We start from the raw sequence: 25509 nt of genomic DNA, 5'->3' as shown, positions 1-25509 counted from the left end.
TCGTGCATGGTGATATAACTGGGTTTTTATTTAATTACGAAAAAACCACATACTATATTTCCCAAACTGGCACACTGCCTAATCATATCTAATATTACCTTTCACCTAAAAAATATTTCACCCAGTTATCTCTAATAGCGACGAAGCAGGATTTTTTTTAACTTCAAATGCGATTTCCCAAAAATCACCATTTTCGACTTAGATCCCTTTTCACTGGGGGTACAGAAATAGGAGTAGGTACTTATAAATTATTCGATTTCCTTATTAGGTAATTTGTAGAAAAATAAATTAGAGTCAATGCAATGATCATTGATTATGAGATGACAAAAGCATAAGCGACTGGTCGACTCTACATCCGAGGTAGGTACGCTGGTTCAAACCCTGCCGCTACTGGACTACTGTGGTGAATTCATAACAAGCATTTATCAATAACATAGTATAATTATTTTGCATAAAACGAGGAGTTAAATTCTTAAAAAAATGAATGATCACCTTTGGGAAGGCAGGTCTTTTGAAAATAATGATATTTTTTACTCTGCACATGCCAATTAATTAGGACAGTTGGCGCATGAGGCATTTAATATCCTTTTTAGTACCATGCTTGTGCAATACATTGTAATCGGCCACTAATACTAATCAAGTATAGTTAGGCGGCTTCCTCAAAATCCTAGGGAGCGTTCACCCCAACAAATTAAGTCGTCAACAACGATCGAGCGACTCTTGATGAAGATTTATTATGGGAGATTAACAACAATTATGTATGCCTTAGTAGTTTTAGATGACGTAGGCATAATAATTTTAGTTGAATACAGTATACCCCTTTGTACAAGTCTAAAAATTAAGTTTTTAAACTACTACTAATGATTAATTTGATTGTCTACGGTGATAAGCAGGAAAAAATAAAATAATTACAATAATTTATCAATTAGCATGTCAAATGCCACACTACTTATTCGGTTTTAATTAATTAACGACCGTAAATCCAATAATTTCAAACAATCATAGCTTGATCAAATTAAAAATTGAATAAAATTGAACCATTAACCCATGATAGAAGCTTAGGCTTGAGTTTGGCAAGTTTTAATGGAATCAAACTATAGTTTTTTTATAGCAACTTTATGTTAATCAAACCAAGAAGCTTCTGTTGTGTGTGATCTACGTTGTAATGGTTGAAGAACCTTTTAATGGGTATTTTATGAATATTAATACAAAATATTGTTAATCGTCAAGGTTATGTAAGCGTATTTTGGGTTGCGTTTACATGCCTGACTTATTAGTTAATCTAATTAGAATTGTTATTATCTAATTAGAGTGAAGCTCAAGCTTGAATTAAACAGACATTTTTACGGAAGAACATATTTTCAGAATCCTATAATTATTTCTGTGTCAGAAAAGTTTTTGATACAAGAATAATCCTTCCCGCATCTTTCGTCCCTGTACTGCAGTGTTGCAGAGTAGCAGTATCTTGACTTCTAATGAAACCTAATCAGATAATGTTTAGAAGTCCTGGGGAGTTAGTCACCTTCTCATCCGTACGGGCGCTGCTGATTGATCCGTTTACGTTACGAGCTTAGGTAAGGTTGACGCCTAGTTGACGGTCTTCTGATTTCTAACTATCAACAGCTTTTATACCTATCGTCTAAAAGAAAACATACCTATTATAGTACTGGTACGGTAGCGCGGTCTGCTCATAAGGCAGGGATTCCCCGTAGAGCGCCACTTCGCCCTCGCACAGCCCGGGGCTGCGCACCTCGCTCTTGACTCCACCTGTGGCAAATAAACCTATTTAATTATAAGTTCTTAAATTCCCAAAGCTGCAAACTGAGGATAGCCCCCCCTCTTATGTACTTAATTTGTAGTTTCTAAATTAGTAATGCTATGGATCTTATTAAAATTTTCTCGTAGCAATGTAGATTCATATTTTAAGCAGTTGACTGTTATTTATCTTTAATGATAGTAATTCTAATCCTTTTTTTTTTACTTTTTCAGAGGAACTGTGACGTTCTACATTTCTTACCCGCACTATCTTCATTCATCAACCAGGCTACCGCGGACGAGGAGGTGGTAGACAGTCCAGTTGACGTCAGCGGCAGAGCCAGCCCCAGCGAAGTGCTTGTGGCGCATCCGTTCGAGACCACACAGTCTTCAGAACTACCAGGCAAGCATAACCCGTCAGTGGACAGGCTTAGAGCCGTGTTCGTCGAACTAGCCGTGTTCTGGAACAGCGTCGAGGAACCAGAGACTAGGAGCGCGGGCAACGTTGCATCTTGTAGTAACGAGGGGGGTGAATTGGAGGTCGACTCGGACTCACACGGACTGGTGTTGATTTCGCCAGATAATCTGGAAAAGGTATATTTAATTAATATTTTCATGTACCTATCTAGTTTTTTGAATAAAACAATAGATGTAATAAGAGGTTTTGCTATTGTTGCTGCTTTATGCTACACAGTGTATTGTTCTGTTTGGCATCATTCTCAAAAATTATCTAACTTTGTAAATCGCTCTCCTTCTTCAATTGTTGACAGACCCATAAACCCGGTTTTAAAAGGCCGACGGTTTAACAAAACATTGGAAATAAAAAATCCATTAAAAGCGCCTCCGTCTGTTTACAGAGACGCCTCGTTCTATAAACAGTCACTTATCTGAAATGTCTTAATTTCGGAAGGAAGAAACAAACCAATCAAATGTTAAATGGCGAACACGTTTCGTTTTACAACGTTGGAACCTCGAGCGTAAAACAGATTGGTGTAATTGAGTTTTTCAAATCCCAAATCAGATGTTTGTTTTAAATTAGAGCCATTAAAACAAATCATCCAAATCAAATAACAGATGCCTGACAGACCCCTCGTATCTCGGCAGTTAGTGGGTTTATCTGACAAAATGTTTACACGTGTCCCTATATTAATTCAGCTCGTTATCAGCGTGTGGACTCGTTCGCGCCATTTAATCAATTCCCGCGCTATCGCATGTGACAGCCGGATGTTACATCATCGTTTAAGGTTGCGTTCAGAAAATTATTTTATTCCTTTTAACCCTTAAGTAGTTCTCTTGCATTCCATACATACATCTTGTGAAATCTTATAAAGATAATAAAATATGAAGTCGAACATGAAATTTTAAAAAAGTTTTAATAAATTCAAATTGCATTTTTATGCCATGTTCGCTGTCAAGTTTTGATTTAATTTGAAACAGTTAGCCGCAGATTTAGCTTCATTGTCATACGGGCTACAAAAATGTTGATTATAACAATATAATAAATTATACGACCACACCTATCTACCGATAAAATTCCGCGTAAGAAAATTATTATAATAGCTATTAATTAAGGCAAATGTATGCAAATAGCAGTCTAAGAAAAAGTTTGAGTGTAGCACCTGTTTAATTGGATTATTAATATTTTTATTACAAATTAAATCGATGATTCATAGAATCTGTTATGTATTACTAATGAGGCAGTGTTCATCATCTTATTGATTTTGAAAAGCATTGTTAAAAATTTTAATATGGTTACAGTCCCAATTATTCATCAAACACTAACCAAGTAGTTAAATTCCATGTTGTATTGGTAACATTTACAATGAACAATAAGTCCTCTAAGTAGATTCATTAAAATAATCGCTGTCAAATTGTAAATATTGGACAGTACCAAAGTAATGTAACGCCCATTTGTTGCAGAGTTCCCCAGGGTCGAATCTTAGGCCTCCTCTTTTTCTTAATCTACAAAATAATAATAATGCTTACAGAATTTGAAGAAACAGTTTCTACTTCTAGTAAGTACTTAACAATAACATTAAAATAAGAACCATTGTACTTTTTGTTTACGTAACAAGCCAAATAATTACGATTCTGATAAATATTTAACAGGTTACATAAGTCACAAAGATTTATCGGTTTATTTATAAACTACGTCCAACCTAACATCATAGGCTTTGTTTAGAAAAAAGGAGACCCTGTTTATATTAGTTCGCGCCTTTTTCAAGTGTCACTTTGCTCTTTGCCGCCACTTCGAGAGTCCATCAAACAACGCTATCGTATATCAAAAGAGCACCCGAGAATTCTCGGTTAATGTTGGCAGCATTGTCACTATCTTTTTAATTGAATACTTTTTTAACGTTCGAGATCTCTTTCAGTTCTTTTTATATCGCAGTAGTCGTCGTAAAACACGTTTTAACTTTGTCTAACAAAAGACTTCAAAGGTTTTAATAGTTGTCGGGAGTGACATTCCATATGGTGTGATGATTTGATTGTCACATTTTTAGTTTTACGTTAGCGAGCAAAATATTGACGCTATGTATGTATAAATAAGCTTCGGATTCTAAAGTTCCTTTTATCTGTAAAAATGTTTTAGAAGAATTTTTTAATTTACCAATTTCTCTTTTAAAATAACACATCTAGTAGTTGCATTGTGAACTACGTCTGTTGAATTATTACTTAGGTGCAATTTCATGTCCTTTAGCACTAATAATTGCAAGATAAATTACTTAGGCTTCCACGTATTTACTGGATCAAGATTGATTACTGATTCCAACATCATTATTATTTTGAAGGAGCTATACAGAAAGTGTTCTTGTTTTATTCTGAAAAATAAGCCCATACTAATCTCGTAAATAAGCAAAAGCAAAACAATAACCTCGATTGTGGCTCCGACAAACGCACAATGGCTGGCACACTCCGCGTGACGGATGGCGTATTACAGAACTTCGTGGACTCTTGACGAGGGTTCCGGAGAATTATGTGACATTAATTTAGTGACAAATTATGTAATATAATGAAAGTAATACTTAATTTCCTTAGGCATAATCAAAAGCTGTAAATATAATTAACAGAATTGCGTATCAAGATTTTATTTTGCTTTGGTGAAATAATAATAATATCATTTTTATTGTGACATTTTGTGTCTTTTTTTAGAAATACGTGTAACAGCAAAAAATGGTTTTTTGTAATTATATCATTATGTTTGAAAACCATGCCTATTTATTTGTACAAGTATTTTTGTTCACCTTTTTACTAGCAAAGGAATGTCAATTCTTAGAAGTTCCGACTACTGATGCTGGTCCCTAAAACCCAGTAGCCCCAGCGACCGTCATTTGGCCTACACATGCTTGCCCTTACCCCGCCTAGCCTGCCCACAGCTTCTATTAATTGCAGGTTTTTTCACCACGGCCAAAAATCGTGACAAACAGATGTTGAGCGGAACAAATGATGCGATGTCACCAATGACGAATGGAAGGGTTAAAAATAGATTATATTTATTGCCATATTCTTTGGACATGACTTTGAGATGACATAATTTATAAAAGTCATTAATTTTATAATGTAAGTTCAGTAATCTGTTTTTTTATCACTAAAATTAAATATTGATGACATTTTTTTCCAAAAGTCCTATATGATTTGTCTACTGTGTCTACATTTAGCTCATAAATAAATAAAGATGGCAAGGAACGAGCTAAAAAGGAGTTCGAACCAATTACCAATCGCCATAAAAACCGTAATGACTAGACTATTAATCTTCAAACACACTCTTCACCTCAACCACGCTCGTTAATCTAAAAACGCCGCGAGTTTCACATTGCACACCTTTTAAAGTCCTAATAATAGACAGGATACAAAATAAAAATAGCAGAAAAAGCTACCAAAACAGCGAGCAATTCGATACTCCAGATCCTGCTGTCAAATTTAAAAAGTTACGCAAGAAAATTGGTTCAAAAAATTGATTTATATCAGTCAAAAAGTGCTATTTTGGTTTGTTAAAAAGCTTACGTCGTGTTAACCACTAATTAACCTAACTAATATGCGGCGCGGACGGAATGTGGGAGCGCATACCAAACAACATTTATCTTTCCATTTTGCTTGTTCGGCATTTGTAAAATGTTCCTCTCGTGAAACAAGAATGCTATTAATTTATTACTTTTATGTGATGGTATTTTATCTTTTATTAGTTTACCACATTTTAAAATATTAAGTGATTGTTCGTTTGATCAAATTAATATAACAGAGCATTCAAATTATTGTTTTGTAACTTTCAAAACCGAATAAAGAAAGCTCTGAGGTTTATGTGTTTTTTTCCCAAGTAAGTAAACATAAATATGATTTGCTACACATAACCTAGTAGTAATCCCCTAAATCCATAATACAGGTGCAACGCGTATCGAATTTAAATCCGTCCCCCAAAAAAGCGGCCTCAAAATCTGCACATCTTCATCTGATCCCAAATCATTGTAACTCAAAACCTATTGTGCCTCGAAATCACTTCCTTTGATGGTAGTGATAATTTGTGAAACTCCCTGCAGAGGGCGTGCTCTATTTTATTAAGTAGCTCTTTTCACGGCAATTGTCCCCCGACAATATGGGGATTACAAGGGATTTGGGACCTTTCATTGTGCTCTCGGGACAACGGGATAGTGTAACCGGGAGCGAGAGGCGGAAAGGTTGAGTGGTAGTCGAAATGTTTTTATTTTGTTTAATTAAACGCACCGTGAAATCGGGATTTGGTACTTGAATGTTCGATGGTACTTGTGCAATGAGGTCTTTGAAAGCACAAGTGAAAGTTTGGCCACAGTTCTTTTTGTGTGTATTTAAAATAAGTTATTATTCCTTGTTCTCAGATTAAAATAAAATATGACTAGTAAAATTCTGATTTTAATAGCAAAAGTATTAAAAAGATACTGTTATTTATTCGTATCTAATGCATAAAAAGTACATAACTACTCTATTGGAGGGTTATTAAAATACAATTATTATTTTACTGAACGCAACCATAATTAATTAAAAGGTCAAACCAAGCACCTGTGCATAGTGCCAACATAAAACTTAGAATAATGCCTAAAAACGCGCGAAATTAATAAAAACATTTTCTAGTTTACAAGTTAAATAAAAAATAACTCTCACCGATCTGGCACATCTGTGTTCGCGTCTGTCCGTGGCCTTTTTGCCTGAAACAAGACAATTTACAAATTAATTTTATAAATTGTTTTAGTTGCTAAGATTATAAGATTAAAGTCAATTTATACTTTGTGATAGTGCAGAAGCGTGTTTACTAAGTAGCTAGCATTTTTAAATACACGTACATACTATACTACTCAAGTTATTTACATTTTATTATTTACACCATGTATGTAGTAATTCAATATAAATTCGTGCTAGATACGAAATTTTCGCGATTTCTTTGAATTGTGATCGATACAAAACGTTGTCAACATTACACTAGTGAGTTGTATTAGTCGCGTTTTTACAAACACCTCGTTCTAAGAAGCATATTGTGTAGGCGAAGAATGGATGGATGTAGGAGTAAGTAGGGTGTGATTCAGAAATCGCGTATTTACTTTTTACATTGCTCATCGGTTACTATCTAAAAGTTTATTGTTTATTTTAATTTTTCGTAAGCTGCAAGTTACGAATTTTTCTAGACACTCCGCAAACTATGATAGTTTGGTAGGCTGTTAATCAGTATAAACGTAAGATAATATGGAATATGGAAGTGCGCACATTACACCGATTTGGTATCGTACCTCATTCATATAAATTGGAAACCGACCAAACTATTGACCAACGACAAGTCTGTAGTTTAGACTGCGGACAACACATTTTATTTTATTTTATTTTATTTATTTATTTATAGAAACCAACAGCGATACATTGAAAATGTTACTTATAAGATTTAGACTAATAGTATAGCCAGTGACAATTTTTGTTTCAATAGCACCATTTACGAATTTTAACTTGATGTGCTGTTGTCTGTTCTTTACCACCTTTTTGCCTACTGAAAAATAGTTATCTAAACTAAAATTAAGACAGATTTACATGCTTTATTACAGGGTGGCCAGGGAGTTGACGTTCAAAGCTAAAATTTAGATTCCTTACATCAAGGTGTATCTAAATCATGTATGTTCTACAATTTTGCTTAGTTTAGGAGATAGAGTTAATTTTGAGATATATCCTAAACTATCACCTATGGTTGGTTTTTAATATTTTTCTCATCATTTTAGCTTTGAACGTCAACTCGCTGGCCACAGTACAAATACTGAAAAGCAGAAACTAATTTGCCGTCACCATACTGATACCTAATTTCCTCAGCAACTAAACTTTTATCATAATTATCTAAGATTTAATGAGTTAAATCTAATTAATTCAATTAATGTAGGTTCTGCCGTGTAATTTACTACCAAATCAACACTAAGTCGTCGGAGAGGTCAGCACGAAATATGTCGCCATAAAACTACGGAAATAAAAACATGATTTACGACTTTGACGACAGATACAAGCAGGTCAATGTTATCTAGGCTTAACTGACTATTTTTTGGTACATTTTTCAAAGATAATCGACAGAAGATAACGACTAAAACTAAATCTAGTTTTGTTTTATACTAACGCCCGTATTCATAAACAATGCTTGCATAAGTGAAGCAGCAAATCGAACGCACAGCGTTGAATAGAGCTCTGTGATTGGTTCGTGTGTCACCCTGTGCGGCCGCGCACTGTGAGACCTCATAGTAATGTTTGTGAATACGGGCGTAAGCCTGGGTTGCACCATTGACTAACGTCAAAAACACCGGTTAGTTATTTATTGTTATAGTTACGGTTATTAGTAAGTTGATGCAACTTAGCCCAAGTACGCATATAATGCCCGTTTTCACCATCAATCCCTAATTTTTACGTGTCCCCTATGCAAACAAAATTCCTGTTATTTTTACCATAGGGGTCACTTAAAAATTAGGGGTTGATGGTGAAAACAGGCATAAGTCTCAGTAAACGCTGTGTAGATTCATTTTGAGTTAAGTTAAAACCTTTACAAGTACCTACGCATGCGTCACATCAGAGGCTTTTCACCTCGTATGACTACCCAAAGTTCCCAATTTAAATTCTTACGTCCTAACGGTCCAACAAAAGATTTCTGATAAGCCGTCCCAATATAAATAATAAAGGTTCTAAACGTCCCCACAGATCGAGATACAGAAATGACATTAATAAAATCGACGGCGATTTATGTAACGGCAGAGGGCGCCACCGTGTCTTCATCTATTTTGTTTATGGTCCTACCGTTGAGTTTTTGAATATTTTTAACGAGAAGTTAGAGATAGTAGAGTTCAGTAGCATTAAAAGTTTCGAAAGTTTTTTGTGAGTTGACCTGATGTGTTTAATAAGGTTCTTTCTACTTTTTATCCTTACGTATGTAAAATGTGAATAGTCAGAGTCGGTGTCATGTAATGCTGAAACCAAGCGCGCTTAGTAAGATGGACCACAAGGAACACGGAATCGATTTTCTTTTAGGATAATAAGTATTAGGTTTATTAAAATGCGCAGCATGACTAAATAAACTGATCTCAATCATGATGTTATTTTCATAAGACGCTTGCTAGGGCAATTTTCCCAGTTAGGATTGGGAATCGAACCAAAAACGGCAAAAACATTAAGGCGTATTAGCAACTACACGAAACAAGTAAAAATAGTGTATTTCCCTAAAAACTGAAACAAATGTACCAGGACAGCATAACGCGGGAAGACGTACTGCGTGTGAGAAAGGGTGTAAATCACCGCATTCCGTTCGAGGTGTGAGGCCGCGATGGCGCGATAGCACCGGCCAATTTATACGTTTTACGCGGCGACAACGCGCCTGCGCGCTTTGCCCGCGCTACGGGGTGTTCGAATTTCAAATTCAAATGTTCAAAAGTTTAAAGTTTTTGACGCGTGTCATTTTATTGCTTTTTTTTATAGACTTGAGCGCATTGCGGATGGCCAGTGTCAAAAACTTGGCTAAATACATAAATTAATAAAAAGTTCATTAATAAATCACAGCATAGCAGTTCAAAGTATAAAATTAAGTAGGAAACTTTAATAACTTCCATTATTTACAACAACTTTTATAAAATTTTGATTTAAATTATTAATAATGGAGCTCTTTCAGGCTCTTGCTTTGTTATTGTTTCATGTCTGACCCAATTATTTCTCCCCCATTCCCTTTGTTTAAAAGTTACCTTCTATGCGTTCTACAATAACGCCAAGAATTTCATTGCGCACTTTTCCGCTACGAGTTCTTGTAGAGTATTTTGTTTGGCTTATTAATTAATACTACACAAGCGAACTTAACTTCTATGTATTTTAACTTTTTTTCTAAGCTGGCCAGTTGGCTGTAAATAAAAAAAAATGTTTGAATTTCGAAGCACCCCGTATTCTAAACAAGCGTCAAGACAAAACGCTCCTTTATTTATACGTAATTCGTTTATTGTTTTATCTCACACGATATTTACGGCGGGACTCCTGCGTCTCGCTCTGGCGGGAATAAACTTTGAAATTTATCGGCCGCCATATTTATATTATGGTTGATAATACCAGAGATTCGGTTATATTAATACGAAGGAGTTTTTGGACTCGCGTGTGAAATGTCAATTTTAATAGTGATTTATTTTAATGACGACTCGTTTTATTGTTTAGAGCGCCAGTAATTTGTTCGGACAAGTTTGCTTTTGTTTTCGATTGAGTTTTGAGGATTGTTATGTTTTTAATTATTGTTCAATATTTTTTACCGCACAGTGAATATTGTGATTTAGAAACCATTTTAATTCCAATTTTCTTTTTACTCAGTGAGATTTCTTGTATCATAATAATATTTGACATTTTGCCATAAAGGGGGCCAGTTTCTAATAAAATTTATGTTTGGCTCTGAAATAATATTCCTAAACTCATAATTTAATATTTCACGAAGACTTTCACCTTAATTTTAATTATGTAAAGCCAGGAAAAAATGTAGAGCTGACTCTATTAGATGCTTCATAAAAAAAATTAACATTCCAAACATTGATTGTAATCGAGTTGAGGCAAGCTAGATCTTCGATTCGAGTCGTATCGAGTCGCATCATTCCCGATAAATCGTTTTGTTCGAGACAAATTCGTTTTATCGCCGCACCGTCTGGGTGGTACCGCGTCGAGCCGTGTTCGGTGACAAAAGTACTTTGTTTACAAGCTCCGTTCATTTTGAAAATAGAACGATGTTTTTTTATGAAAGGTAATGCTGGCCATTTTTAAATTTCGAATTTCTTCTTTTGTATTCTACTTTCTTTTGTATTTTTTAAATATTTTGCATACCAGACGCTAGTATGACGTCTTACCTACTTTCAAAATATGTATGACTGAAAAATAGTAAGCCTCTTAGATTAAAACAAAAAAGCGCTTTTTTCTAAGGTGTGCCTAGATAAAATTAAGACATCAAGCTTTCATTAAACAATTAACTTTTATAAGTTAACTTAGCTAATAGAATCACCATCAAAAATAAAACTAATTCATGTAGAGCTCTAACTAAATTATTTCTGAGCATAACGAATTACTAGCCAACAAGCGCTCCTAAACTGAATATCATAATTCGTTGGAGGTGCCTAACATTCCCAAGAGACCGACCGAATGAATCGTTAGCCGTTGTAAGCCAACTCCTCGCGGTTATGATAGCCTGGTATCAGGTGGTAACGACAAACTGTCCCGTAGGTACGTCCATGACGTTACGACTTTTTAATGGCCCCTAAACATTAACGTATGAATGGTAACATGAGATCTGACGCCGTTCACTGGACAAACATAAACATCGGTTTGTCCGGCCGTACACGAACAATAAAATTCGGTGTTAGTTACGGACACAGATAAGGCTAATTAATCACCGGCTCTATAGGCCGGATTCCGAAGCCATAATACGTGCAAAAAAGTTACTATTATGAGTTAAAACTTTTTTGTTGAAATGTAGATCTTTAAAGTTAAACCATTAGAAATTCAAATCACAAGAATTTTCTCATCTCCTATTCGATTGGTGCAAATTCGAAATTAGAAAAGTTCAAGTAAAATCCTTGCCACAAAGAAAGACTTACGAAAAAGTGCTTTTTTTGTAAGTTGTGAACCATTGTAAGAATTTGTGAACCAGCCAGTACTTTTTTATAAGAATCATTATTTTCAGCCAGGATTTTACTTTTATTTTCTAATTTCGAATGAGAAAATTTATGAAAAAGAAGATAATAGTCCGAATGGACTTCGAAACAAATATTAGTGTGTTGATAGCAGTAGTAGAGTGCAGCGAGCTAGAGAATTTAGCGTTAAATAAGCTCTAAAGCATTTTAAAACCATAACCACACATGCTAATAAATTAATCTAGCTTTTGGTAAGTAAGTGCTTTCGGTGCAGGCTGAAGTTTGGTGTGACAGTTCTACGTTTCAGTGTTGATACAGAATACCTATTTCATATTTTCATGTGGCTTATTAATTAAAAACTGAAATATTGAAATGAACGAACAACTATTTCTTTTTGAAAGTTAAATATGACAGTAGTGAAATAGTCTACTGTCTAGGTCTGGGAGCGATTCTTGAGCTATAGAGATCGAAATAGAAAATAATCGATTTTGTTATTTGTATGAAAGTCAAGTAGAACTTCTAAAAATTAAATTGTAGGCATTTTCGTCAATTTCGAGTTACGATTTTTGTCTATTTCGACATGATCTCCATTGCACAAGAATCGACCCCCTGGGTAATGCAATAGGTATTCTGTAACGGTACAACTGAGGGTAAGAATTTTCTCTGACCTTCGGCTCAGGGTCCAAACTGCAGTGCGGGGAGGCCCCCCCTCCGAGGTAGCTGCATGGCATCAGCGTCACCATGTCGCTAGCCGTGCATCTCACTCACACACACGTCACTTTGACAGCTATTTGCGCGCGAAACAGTTTTCCAGCTGTCATTTTGTTCCAAAAAGTTTTTATGCTTTTATTTGTGTTGGAGACTCATTTTGCGCTGTTTTGTTTTTTGAGCGGTACGGAGGTTTCTTGTAGGCTGTGACGCAATCCATAGTTTATTGGATCTAAAATTAGATGAGTAACTTTTAAAATTAGAAATCTAATCTATCTAAATCCTAGTCTATCTCAGAAAGATACAAAGTTAATCATGATCTCAGAAAAATAATAAGTTCAATTAGATAGAGTTGTAGAGAGATTGGACTATATCTTCAATCGTACACCGTTTTTACTAATTTAGGAATATGATTCAGATGATCAGATGCTGATTTTTTAAACCTTAAAGTGGATTAATTATCTCCGCATCATTTCGCGTAAATTCAGATCCCACACGAGGCAAGTTTGTATCACATAGGTCACGATCATACCTTTTTAGTCCGTTGTTGATAATTAACGTAATGTTTAAGACGATATAAATAGATGCAACAGACAAAGATGCCACGCCAAAAGCTGTCGCCGGGCATTATGCGCTATGATGGAGGCTAGTTGGCGGCACAAAAAATACGTCAAGTGCGACTCAAGTAGAGGAGTTAAGGATTCGTATAGAATGTGATTGATATGTAGGTTTGCTTAAGAAAGATACATTTAATACTATTTTTGTTATGTGATACCTAGGTGGCAGACGAACAGTATAGGTACTATGTTATAGTTTATTAACTAGCATCTTTAGACTTGGTTGCACCGTCTTACTTTAACTTTGACAAACGTCAAAAATCTGTCAAACTCCATACTAAAAACACCGGTTATCGTTATAGTTACGGTCAAAGTTAGGTGGTGCAACTCTGCCTTAATGTCCAAGGATAAGAAATGAAAAAGAGGTTAGGTAAATTCACTAAGGGTATAGAACCACAGAAGGTACTGTAACTTTTTGCTTTATAATGAAGATAAAAATGAAAAAATAATATCTTGGTTCACTATGACTCTACATTATGAAGTCCATTCCGTACTCTACTTAGCTAAAATAATACTGATTTTTAGTGAATTTAGATCTAGGCAAAGGAATTTCTACAGCAGTCCATGCATAAGTACATTAATTATGAGGATGTAGTCGAAGTCTGGTGACAGTTAATGATTCAAGTGACCAAGAAATTTTTATTGACATAAATTCTTTTGACGGCCAGACGCCTAGACACTCAAAATCTAAATACTCAAAGCGGAACCCAAAAATTAAGAGAAAAAAAAACCCTACATCTTGGACCACCCGCGCCGATCCGTCAAATTTGAATGTCGAACCGAGAACGTGTTCATCAACTTGTCAAATTGAGTTTGACGTAATTGAGAACTGGCCGTTTTTGTTTCGGACTCCTCGCCGCTTCTGTTGCCCTGGTCGTTAGAGGTTGGTTGGTCTTTTTGAAGATAACAAATGAATTAATTTGTATTTTTTTTAATCAAATGTTTGCATTATTGAGACAATCTAAAAACCGCAGGAATCTTTTAACTGTGTCATTAAGGAAATGGCGCGGAAATGGAGGAAATTCTCGGAATTTCAAATGATAAGAATTAAAAACAATCGGCACACGCCATTATTATTTTTTTTACACCGAATTAATAGTAAGTACTTAGTAATAAACTAAATGATAGTTCGTACAGATGAAAAGGAGTATTGGAAATTGTGGTTGTTACCAACCAAAGACAGAGTGCCTTTATTTTATTGAATTATGTTTATGTCATTTCTTGATAGTGGCTGGCTATAGATCGGCAATCATAGTAAAAAAAAACACAATTCAATTTTGCATAGAGTCTGGCAGTTTAACCTGTCTCCCATTTAAAACGCCAACGCTTCTGTACAAGAACTTTTTTGTTAACAAGAAGCGATACTGTCCACTTCAATTAAACGGCTGCGCGATTAAAACGAGTAAAAAATTTCAAACTTCGAACGCAAGTTTACGTTTCGATCCACGCTACTACATTAAAAATGAGTCGGTATTAAAATAAAATATGGTTTATTAAACCAGTGGGTGTTTCAAGCTGGTGGGGTGCTGCACAGTAGCGTTGCAGCGCTGCGTGATATGGAACGGTAGGGTGTCCACACAACCCTCTATTACGGTGTAATGAATCGTTCGAGGGCCATTTTACGGTCTTTCAATTGGATTTATGGTTCTGAATATAAATAGCGTCGTGAAATGCGCAAGAGCCATAAAGAAACAAAAGGGGCAAATATATAGAGCTCCAAATTAGGTTTTAATTTAATCATAATAAAATTACTTAAATGGGAAGAATTTGCATAAGGTTTAGATACATCTTTTCAATGCTTAGGCGGAGTTGCACCACCTAATTTTAAAGATAACCGGTGTTTTTTCTATGGAGTTTGACAGATTTTTTACCTTAGTCTGGTGTTTTTGTATGACGTTTGACAGACTTTTGACGTTTGTTGCAGTTAAAGTAAGACGGTGCAACCCAGCCTTAGAAAGGCATAATATACGTTAACTGGTATTTAAAATATTATTACTCCTCGTAGCGATGTCGAGGGCATCATAGAATTATTTACAATTTTGAAGTCCAAATAGCCAATGTTTTCCATGCTTTCATGAAAATTTCAGAATGTTATCTTGAAGTAAGTGACTAAGGATGGGTTGCACCATCTTACTTTAACTGCAACAAACGTCAAGTCTGTCAAACTCCATACAAAAACACCGATTAAAGTTATAGTTACGGTTAAAGTTAAGGTGATGCAAATTAACCTTAGTATTTATCCCAAAGGACACATAACACTGACACCTACTAATCCCGAGGCATCCTTCACAGTGGGGTTCCTCAGGGAGCTTCCAAATTCGAACGGTTCTCGCTGTTCCACCAATTTAATTTTACACTCACAAAACTAATTGAAAACCTTAAAACAGTAGTCGTTAAGTTCAGATTCGATAATAAAGTTAAAAGAAATGCAATTCGGAAATTGGTTTTTGTTTTTTCAAATGATTTTACTGGACTTTTGGGGTGATATTTTAGACAGATTAAAATCATAGTTACGTAAAATGTGTGTATGCTTTGAAAGTGAATTTGACACTTTCAGTAAGAAATATTGTAATTTTGTATAGTATCTGTCTCCATTTTGGATAACGATTCCCTGTGTGTTTTGATTGTAAGTGCTTCAAGGAGCACATTATACCGTTCTGGTAGTAGAGCCATGTTAGTTTGTCAAAGGCTCTTGAAGTTTGGCGCCATGGTTGGTGTCATCTCATTTATTCTTAATCCCATAATGCAGAGTCTGGATTCTACACGATAGAAACACCTTTTAATGTATTTTAGTAAAATATGCATGTAGTTGGATTCAAAAGCAGCATTAAGGCATAAAAACGTTATATCATAAAGAAAAAAATAAAAACAAATGATTTATCGCAGACAAGGACTCGTTTATTTAACTAAATCATTTAATTTTGATTTATGATACTTCAAAAGAAACATAAATATCTTCAAATATTTCATAACAAATCCACGGCGAAGAGCAACATTGTATGTAATTTTCAATTTATTTTAATTAGTAGGCATTTTAATCGATTACGAGTATTTTAGAACGCAACAATCCGATGCGGCGATACCGATGGTATCGATTAATTTATGCCTAATATCGTAAGCTTCGATCGCATCGGTCTGTGGCCGGTCGTACGAGTTCTCATGTCACAAGGTTCTTGTACTTGCTCTGTGGTAGTTCGTAATTCGAATTTTTGAAATTTCAATTTGGGATATGAATATTTGAAATTCAAATAATTTCGTTTGAGCCTACTGAAAAAGTTCGTAACTGAAAAAGGTACCTTTTAACATTTAAATAATTTTCGTCCTTTTTTGGTGTAGTAAGTCTCAAACATACTTGTGTCTACTTGTGTCTAAAGAAAAGTGCAAAAATTATCATTTTTTACATCTTTCAGGTAGTAAACTAAGTTACACACCTATCTAGATGGTAACTTGCATTCATTCATCTTATTCTCTGCTTAATTCCTTATTAGCATACGACTATGACAACGAGCAACACTAAACTAAGTTTTAAAAAAATCAATGGAAACTCAAATGCTTTATTGCATCATCATCTTTGACTTTAAACTTCACCGACGTCGCTCGATCGCGCTATACTAATTAATAGACAATTAACTCGCTCAAAACCTATTTATATCTCATTAACAAAACGCCATTCCGTGTAAATCACAGAGAAGCTGGACGGATCCAACAAGCAATTGATTTTAACTGGATCGTAAACATGGTCAAATTATCGATCGGCCGCGCGGATCCGACGGCGCGCGCGCCGGTCTTGTTTATTGAGGAATAATAAAATAATAATAAATGAAACGCATTTGCAAGTTGGCGCACGCAATGAATAATTTAATAATAATAGGCAATGGCAGTTTTTGCTTTGAGTTATTTTTGGTTTGGGTCTAGTTATGGAACTGGAACTATGCTAAACTGCAAAATTACCTTGTGATCATGCGAGTCTTTGGATCATGATCTCGAGCGGGTTCTTAACGGCGCATTAAGATATAAAATACTGTGGCATTTTATGCAGTCCCAAAAGACGCTAGTTTACTAAAACTTTCATGAAAAATGAAAAGATTTTTCTGAGTATCACACTACCTATTCTTTTATAATTTTATTTATGAACCTATTGCACGATTTCACCCAAATTACTGCTTAGTATCGAAATATAACTTATTTTTTCAGTGTCTACTTGACATACGGTTATTCATCATGAAAATAAATGGTTTTGGATGTCTAACACCTATTTCTTCTCTCGTTTTCATTCTCATTAGTTACGTGAGGGGACAGGTTCAGACGACGGCACATCAAGCTGTACAGTGGCATCTTAAGTTGGTATAATAGAGGCTATTATGCAACAGAAACCTATCTGATACGTGCTGTCGACTGCACATAAAATGCGCAAAAAACTAACCCAAACAGCATCGATACGGTATCGAGTTATCTAACTATCGGTGCAGTCAAAACAAGCTCCATAATATGTCATTTGGCCTTGTGTCGGTGACATTGCGTCTGACATGCCGGATTGACCGCAGTTGACAAATGACAACACCGTTTTGTATCTAAAGATTTTAGCGGTCGAATGTGGAATGACACAAGTAATCGGACTTTTCCTGTGCTACATTGCAAACATAGTAATGTAGCGAACCTCCTTACGTTTTTTCGTGGGTTTAAAAGGTACACGGGTATTTTTTCAGCCTGAAAGCTGAGATGGTAATTCCCAGTGTTTTCCAAGTTTTGGTACTTGGTTGTGTCAGTGTTAAGTAATTATGTTGATCATAGTATAGAAAAAATAAGTTTAGTAGCTTTTTGTAACACTCGTAAGCTTTTTCATAGAGTTCTTAGTTGGTAGAAATTTTAATGGTTGTAGTGGATTTCTAAAACCGATTTGTTTATGAAGTTTAACCTCATGAATAAGTAGGAAAGTAATTTTAAAGTAGATTACCTAATTCATTTATTATAAGGCTATTTCTAATGAAATGTCACTCAAAATTTAATTGAAATACAAAAATAAACTTTAATTCGAGTAGTTCTAAAAATAGTAATACGAACCTAAGAGGACTAGAGCACCTATCTTTAGACCACAATATGCCCAATATCATTTGAGATAATAATAAACTAAAACTACAAAAAAAAAACAGGGCGATATAATTTACAAACGGTAATCTACCTAATCTATGTATTTGAACTAACACACAAATAGAAATGTCATTTACGTCTATTTCTAACACATCTCTACCCCAGTTGCGCGGAAAATTAATGTTATTCCATTTTATTTATTCGGGGCGCGTATAATGGAACGGCATTTATTTTTTATCAGCCCACTAATGGCTGCCTCTTTATTTCGTGCCAGTACACAATGCGCGCCGAAAATCGCTGCGCGGACAGCTGTATTTGAACGTGGAACATCCGAACATCCGCGGGCGTCCTATCTCCCTCCCGCGCCCCGCCTACCCGATACCACGCCCCTTCCGCTGCCGAACTAAATTTGAATTTCGAACAATTCGACGCTTTCCTAGGAACGTAGGGCGATCGAAACCGGGCTTGTTTGCATTCGAACTATTTCGTACTCATCAATGTTGTTCCTTCGTTCCCACCTTTCGCTTCTGAATTACTGGTGTTTCAGTATAATTTTCTATTCTTTTCATGAAAACTAATCTCAATCTATTGAGTAAAGACATCTGTAAAATCATGCGTGGAATAAAAAACATAAAAGCAAACATCATACAAACGTCGTCAAATCGCACATTTTTGGCTAAAACATTCAACACTCTTTACTGAGGACGGTTTTGCTAAAATATCAACCGTCAGTATTCCGTTCTTAGTTTTTAAAAACGAAAAACATTGTGCTAAAAGTAAAGAGACAAAATTTTATTTTTGGTGTAAAAGCTCGTTTACTGTAAGCGCAATCATGAAAATAGAGCTTTAAGCTCCTTCTTGGGTATTATTATGATAATAATGAGTTACATGCGTGATAAAAACTGAAGCTCGGTTTTCACCAAAGCGGAGTGCTCTCCTCTCCGCTAGATCCATTTCTACAGAAGCTGAGCGGAAAGGAGATTTGGAAATAACTAAATCTGATAGGTTATTCAAAATACATAATCTTCTTTCGTTTCCTCTCTACGCTTTCGTGGAAACCGGGCCTAATTGAATTTGGAACACTACTTTTTTGAACAACATTCGATGATTCGATTTTCAAATGACTTCCATTTCCGAATTTGATTTCCATTGTTCGCCGTAGCGCCATATTGTCGCGAGTTTACAGCCTACAGTACCCGTAATGCCACAGTGTTGCCCTGTTTTGTGGAATGCTACTATAATGGAAATATAATCAGTGGGGTAGCTACGAAATAGGTTATTTTAAGATAGTTATTTGGGACCATTCGCGTTATGAACCTGGACTTCCACTTTCGTAGCGTTTCGTAGCGATTAGTTACGATTTCTACTAAATGATACGATTTAGTGAGCATATAAATCAATAAATTCTCTTATGTCCAGCGCACCTTTAGCGTTCATTATACGTAATGCAAGCGCCAATTATTGGAAAATATTATTTAACATTAATTTTGGTTTGCATTCTTCATTTCCTAATCGAAACTTGGACGAATGAGGAAAAAGTGTATTATGAAAACTCCTATTTCATCAGTTTTCTTTCAAAACCGTCTATGGGCTCTTTCCCACTTGGACATTCCTTTTTTTTCCTGCTCTACTGGATCCCGCAAAACTGGATTATTTTGATAAAGGGCCTTATTCTTGTTTTTTGGAATAGTCTCACTAAAACAAAGGCTACTGGGCTCCCCTTTATTGTGTTGCAATTTTGACGTTTGTGGGCGGACTGGCAACATTACTGGCCGCCGTGTCTATGATATCGTTTGTTTTATTGAGCCAGGCAAAGGAATTGAAGTTCAAACGGCTTGGAATAGCGGCTTGAAATGAAATGGGACAAGTAAGAGAAAATCGAAAACTACCCGTTTTAATTTAGAATATAATGAGTAACTAATTCCAATAATATATTTTCATGTAAAATGTTGCCATGACGACACCATAATGGCTAGCATTTGCGATATAAGTTATATGATCACATGTAAAGCCAAGTTTGTAACTTTACACGCCCTATGTGCCTTAACTCTACACCTTAGTCAAAATATAGCCACCTTAACGGCAAACTTACAAATCTGCTGTTTTAGTGCAAATCATATTCAGTTAAAAAACTGCACCAAATGATCGTTTTAAGCTTTCAAAACGCTCTCCTGTCAAATACATATTTTACAGATTCGTAAGTTTGCCGTCTATGTTCATCATGTCAGGGAAATTTAGAATTCTAATGGTAAAATATTTTTTCAGCATCAAATGTAATTACATCTATTTTATTTACAGCTGCATAAGATACATAGGTGGACCGACGACCTGATAAAGGTAGCAGGAAGGCGCTGGATGCAGGCCGCTACCAACCGTGCGATGTGGAAGTCATTGGGGGAGGCCTATGTTCAGCAGTGGACGTCCTGTGGCTGAAATTATGATGATGATGATGAAGATACATAGGGCCTTATTACAAAAAAGTTACTGTTAGCAGCGTGTTCAACTCCTGTTTTAGTTGACGTTTAGTATTATTTAAATTTAGTTTAATAAAATAACATTTCCATACTAAAAATCAATTTAAATAAGTGTTCAACTCTTTTTTAGCTAGTACGATACTTATGCAAGTTCTGTAAAGTCAAATTACAATTAAATTGTTGTTAATATCCCCGACTGGCTAATCTCAAGAAATAATCGTCAACATTAACATGCATTAGCAGTAATTAATATGTAATTAAACAGTTTTACTGCACAGTAGTTACTCGTAGATGTTGTTAGATGCATATTACATTGTAAATGTACAGTCGTATTGATGTAGTTTTATGTGACTTCTGATTGTGAACAAGTAAGAGTAGTTTTACCTTTAGCTTTATTATGTTCTGTGCTATTGTACGGTTTATCTATACTAATATTATAAAGCCGAAGAGTTTGTTTTGTTTGTTTACTTGAACGCACTAATCTCCGGAACTAAGTACTGGTCTGATTTGAAAAATTCTTTCAGTGTTAGATAGCCCATTTATCGAAGAAGGCTATAGGCTATAAAACATCACGCTATGATCAATAGGAGCAGAGCAATAATGAAAAATTTTGCGAAAACGGGTTTTCACGCGAACGAAGTCGCGGGCACAGCTAGTTTTACAATAAAATTAACTAATGAAGGAAATAATATCCATCATAAATAGAAAATTAAGGTTATTTTGACTAAAATCTGTAGGTACTAATATGAAAACGCAAAGGTAACTCTGGCAGTCTGTTACCATTTCACGCTTAATCTTATAATTTAGATGAAAGATACAGATAGCTTGAAGAAACCCAGGACAACAAAAGGATATTTTATATAGTAGGTCCCGTTTTTTGAAACATGGGTAGTGCGCGGTAGAGCCTTTCTGTGACAGACTGAAATTCACGCGGGCGAAGCCGCGGGCAAGAGCTAGTTATGCATATAAATTATTTTTGTGGTCTGTACTAAGTACCTACTTTTCGATATCAGTACCAGGTTCGCTGAACCTGCTAGGCGATGGCATGTTTACACAACCCATATCGGGCTGAGACACCATCTACGACTGCTGCGCGCCTGGTGGTCGAAACTTGATGATGTCACACTTTTGCAATGTACACTCAGCGTCAAATAGTTCGTGACACGCAAAGTAGCCAAAAAGTTCGCAACACAATAATATAAACAACAATGGATTCGTTCGTTTCAGCCGAAAGACGTCCACTGCTGGACAAAGGCCTCCCCCAAGGCTTTCTACAACGGCCGGTCCTGCGCCTCCCGCATCCATATTATCCAACAATAGACTATTTGACACCATTCCCCAATAATTCGAAATCACAACTTTTTTAAAAAGATACTTTTTTCTGGTATAAAAAACGTAATAAATTTTAAATTAGCTTTAGGGCCGATTTTTCAATCGTCAGATATCTTTTTACTAAATAATAAACTTGTCATTTTGACATATTTTCCATACTGAAACTGTCAATGTGCCAAACTTATTCTTCAGTTATAAGTTATCCGACGATTGAAAAATCAGCCGTTAGGTAAATTAAGATTTTTGGTTGCATTATAATTGAAAAAAGTAGTTTAATTGAGTTGACAAAAGAGTTATGTACTTGCTTGTATTGCCAATAATTGTCACAAAATCTATGGAAGAGTCTCGTTTCGACAGTTTTAAAAAGTACGTCAGTTGATTGGTGGTGTCAACACGTCCATTATAATAAGGTTGTGCTACTGCAACTTTTTGGCTACATTTAGGCTAAGTTGCACTACGTAACTTTGACGTTAACCGGTGTAAAAGCACCGGTTAACGTCAAAGTTACGGTATGGATTTTGACAGATTTTTAATGTTTGTCAAAGTTAAAGTAAGATGGTGCAACCCGGCCTAAGTGTCACAAACTATTTGACGCTGACTGTACAGACGACAGCACAGCAAGCTAAGCACTGTGGCATCTAATTTGATTGCAATAAGAGCTATTTTGCATCAATCATGATACTACTGTAAACTAGCCATGTACGTAATAGTTTAAATAATGTTTGACATAAATGTATTTGGTTACAAAGGGATTCGCCGGCGCGCTCGACTTACAACGCGTTTACTAATCATGCATTATGCTTACGTGTTTTAGGTAAACAATTGAAAAACAATGACGTATGCTGTTTTGTGGGCTGAATAAAAATGTAGAGTCAAATGACGGGACTATTCCCACCTCTCGATCCCACCGCTGCAACTCCTGTGTAGCCAGGATCAACAGCTTGACCGCCAGAAACCCAACCAGTGAAGGTCAAGTTTGTCCCGCGGGAAAGTTAAACTGTCATTGGACTCATAACGAAATTAATCAAAAGAATAAAATACTTGAAAATCAAGCTACCAATGGAAAATTAAATCATCTTACATATTTTATAATTATCTAAAGTAGATTGACGTGTGCTGACCATAGATAAAAGCAGGCCCATTACTTTTTATGGCATTTCTTGAGATCGTAGGCATGTATCAAATTATGAAATTATGCTAAACTATATCTTCAAGTGTGACTCATTGATATACTGTGATATTAATCGATATCTATGAGTAAGGAAGCATAGTCCAATTTGGGTGTCACAGATATCTATTATATCAATTTACTAATCAAGATAGTGCACAAACATTCCGAAAATAAGAGCATACTGTTTTTTTTACAGATTTGGCGCGAACTACTTTTTTTTTTCAACTTTGAATTACCTACGAGTATGTGGCCTCTGTCATTCTAAAAGACTTTTTATTTTTATAACTTTTGAAAAATGACAGACAGAGCGGGTAAATTTTTTCGGTAACTTTTTTCTTCAGTTTGAATCTAGTGGCCAGTATCAATTTACAGGACTAGTTTTCTTTTAAAACTTCTAAAAGGAGGTCGGAAAAGATCATAGGCTGCATGGTTTTTGACCAAGACCTGTTGTATTATTGCTGAATGAATATAAAAAATAAACCAAGAGAGCGATACAGTTGAAGAATTTTGCCATCATTATTATTAATTAGATTAATCAAAATGTATCTCGAATCTTATCGAATAACAACAAGTTTTAAACTAATTGTGAACAAAATGTTTCGAATCCAACTAATTTCACGTTAATCCGTACTTAATCTAGCTGGGCGTTATAAATAACATAGGCCCAGATATAATCTGGTATGCGTACAAAAAAATGGTGGATCAGATGTAAGATAACTGGCCATGTTGAAAGGGCCCAGATCCCTATCGGTGGAGACCTCTTACATACTTTTGGGAGCCTGGTAACATTGTATGAATTTGTAATTTTTTGTATGAGTTATTGTGGTTTGTCGTGGGTGTTTAGACATAGTTACATATTTTTGTATGCTGTTATTGTTATAATAACATACGAATGTGTCACTCGATAAATCTTGTAAGCTGTAAAACATGTATGAATTTATGAAACTCTGTGAATATTTGGAGAATAAAATCTATGTCTACCTAACGTCTAGTAGATTATAATAATAATAATAGAACACTTTATTGCACACCACACACAGAACAAGAACATAAAAAAGAAATACACAGGGGTACTACAATTTAGGCGGTCTTATCGCTATAAAGAGGTTATGATTATGAAAATCAATGAAAATCAAAAATCTTTATTTGTTTAGACTAATTAAATACGTCTTTTGCATGTCCTATTTTCTTCAAAATCAATATGAATTTGTATATTCAATCTATGGATAACTTTCCAACCTTATAATCTCAGTTTTGGAAAAATTTCAGGTTTAGGTAAGTATGATGATAAGAGGTGGTCAGCGTTGCAAAAACATAATTTAGGATCCCCCAAGGAATTCGTATAAACGGAACCACCGAGCAGTTTAAACTCATTAATCATAGCGTGTTGTGAACCCGAATGCCGCAGTAACAACACATCCGCTCCAATATTCGGCATTACAAACAAAAGAAATACATTCAATACCACAATATTTCAGTTTAGGCTAAAAAGTATAGGTACGAACATCGTTATAGGAGGATTTTTTCGGGCTAGCATCGAGACTTCAATGACCTACGCGCGCGTTACCAAGACGGGAGTAGTTAGGCATTTTAGTTCAGTCAACACTGTCAAGTTTCAAAGTGGATGTTCTCCCTAGGAATCGACCCTGTAGACAAAGTCTAGCTTTATCCATCTACGAATTAGTGCTTCAGAAGGCACTTAGAGCTAATAGCAAATGCGTTTAGTGACCCTCGGTTGTCCACAGAATATAATAAGATTTCGTTTTTGTGAGAAGAATAAAATAAGTAGTGGTCTGCTTATGTCTACGACTCATTACGATTTTCCGTATAGAAGGTTAGGAAGTATCCAAAAAGCACAAACAAAATATTATTATTTCGTTCTTCTCAGTACGTACCTATTGTCATGAAAGGTCGTAGGAGAGGGAGAAAGAAACAATGCAACTAATCCATCTGAAAAGGTGCAATGGAAAATGTATAGTGACCATTGTGAACACCATTGCGTCGACTGACAAATCCTTTGTCTTTTTTAAAAACAGACCTGAAACTTTAGGAATTTTAGAAGGTCTATGCAAAATTAATCCATTTAAAATATTAAAGTGTGGTTTAATCGTCATTGATGATCAATGCTCATCGAAATATGTTCCACTAAACTCATAAATAACCCCGACTTCTGTCGTAAATCTTTCCGAATTCCCGGACGCGTGTACCAGGGTGACATAAACCACTAGAGGACAACG

General features: G+C 35.4%; 1 protein-coding gene across 1 annotated transcript in view; it reads right to left on the bottom strand.

Moving 5' to 3' along the window:
- Positions 1–25509, bottom strand: part of LOC135082872 (eyes absent homolog 2) — a 57533-nt gene that overhangs the window by 26550 nt on the left and 5474 nt on the right. The window contains exons 2-5 of the mRNA XM_063977636.1: positions 12551–12822; positions 6889–6932; positions 2018–2340; positions 1656–1767 (exon numbers count right to left, since the gene is read on the bottom strand). Coding sequence (XP_063833706.1) covers positions 1656–1767; positions 2018–2340; positions 6889–6932; positions 12551–12625 — 554 coding nt within the window. The 5' untranslated portion in view covers positions 12626–12822. The remainder of the gene's footprint in view (positions 1–1655; positions 1768–2017; positions 2341–6888; positions 6933–12550; positions 12823–25509) is intronic.

Source organism: Ostrinia nubilalis, chromosome 22 (genome assembly GCF_963855985.1).
Source record: "Ostrinia nubilalis chromosome 22, ilOstNubi1.1, whole genome shotgun sequence".
Taxonomy (NCBI): Eukaryota; Metazoa; Arthropoda; class Insecta; order Lepidoptera; family Crambidae; genus Ostrinia; species Ostrinia nubilalis.
This window is presented reverse-complemented; position numbering and strand designations above follow the sequence as displayed.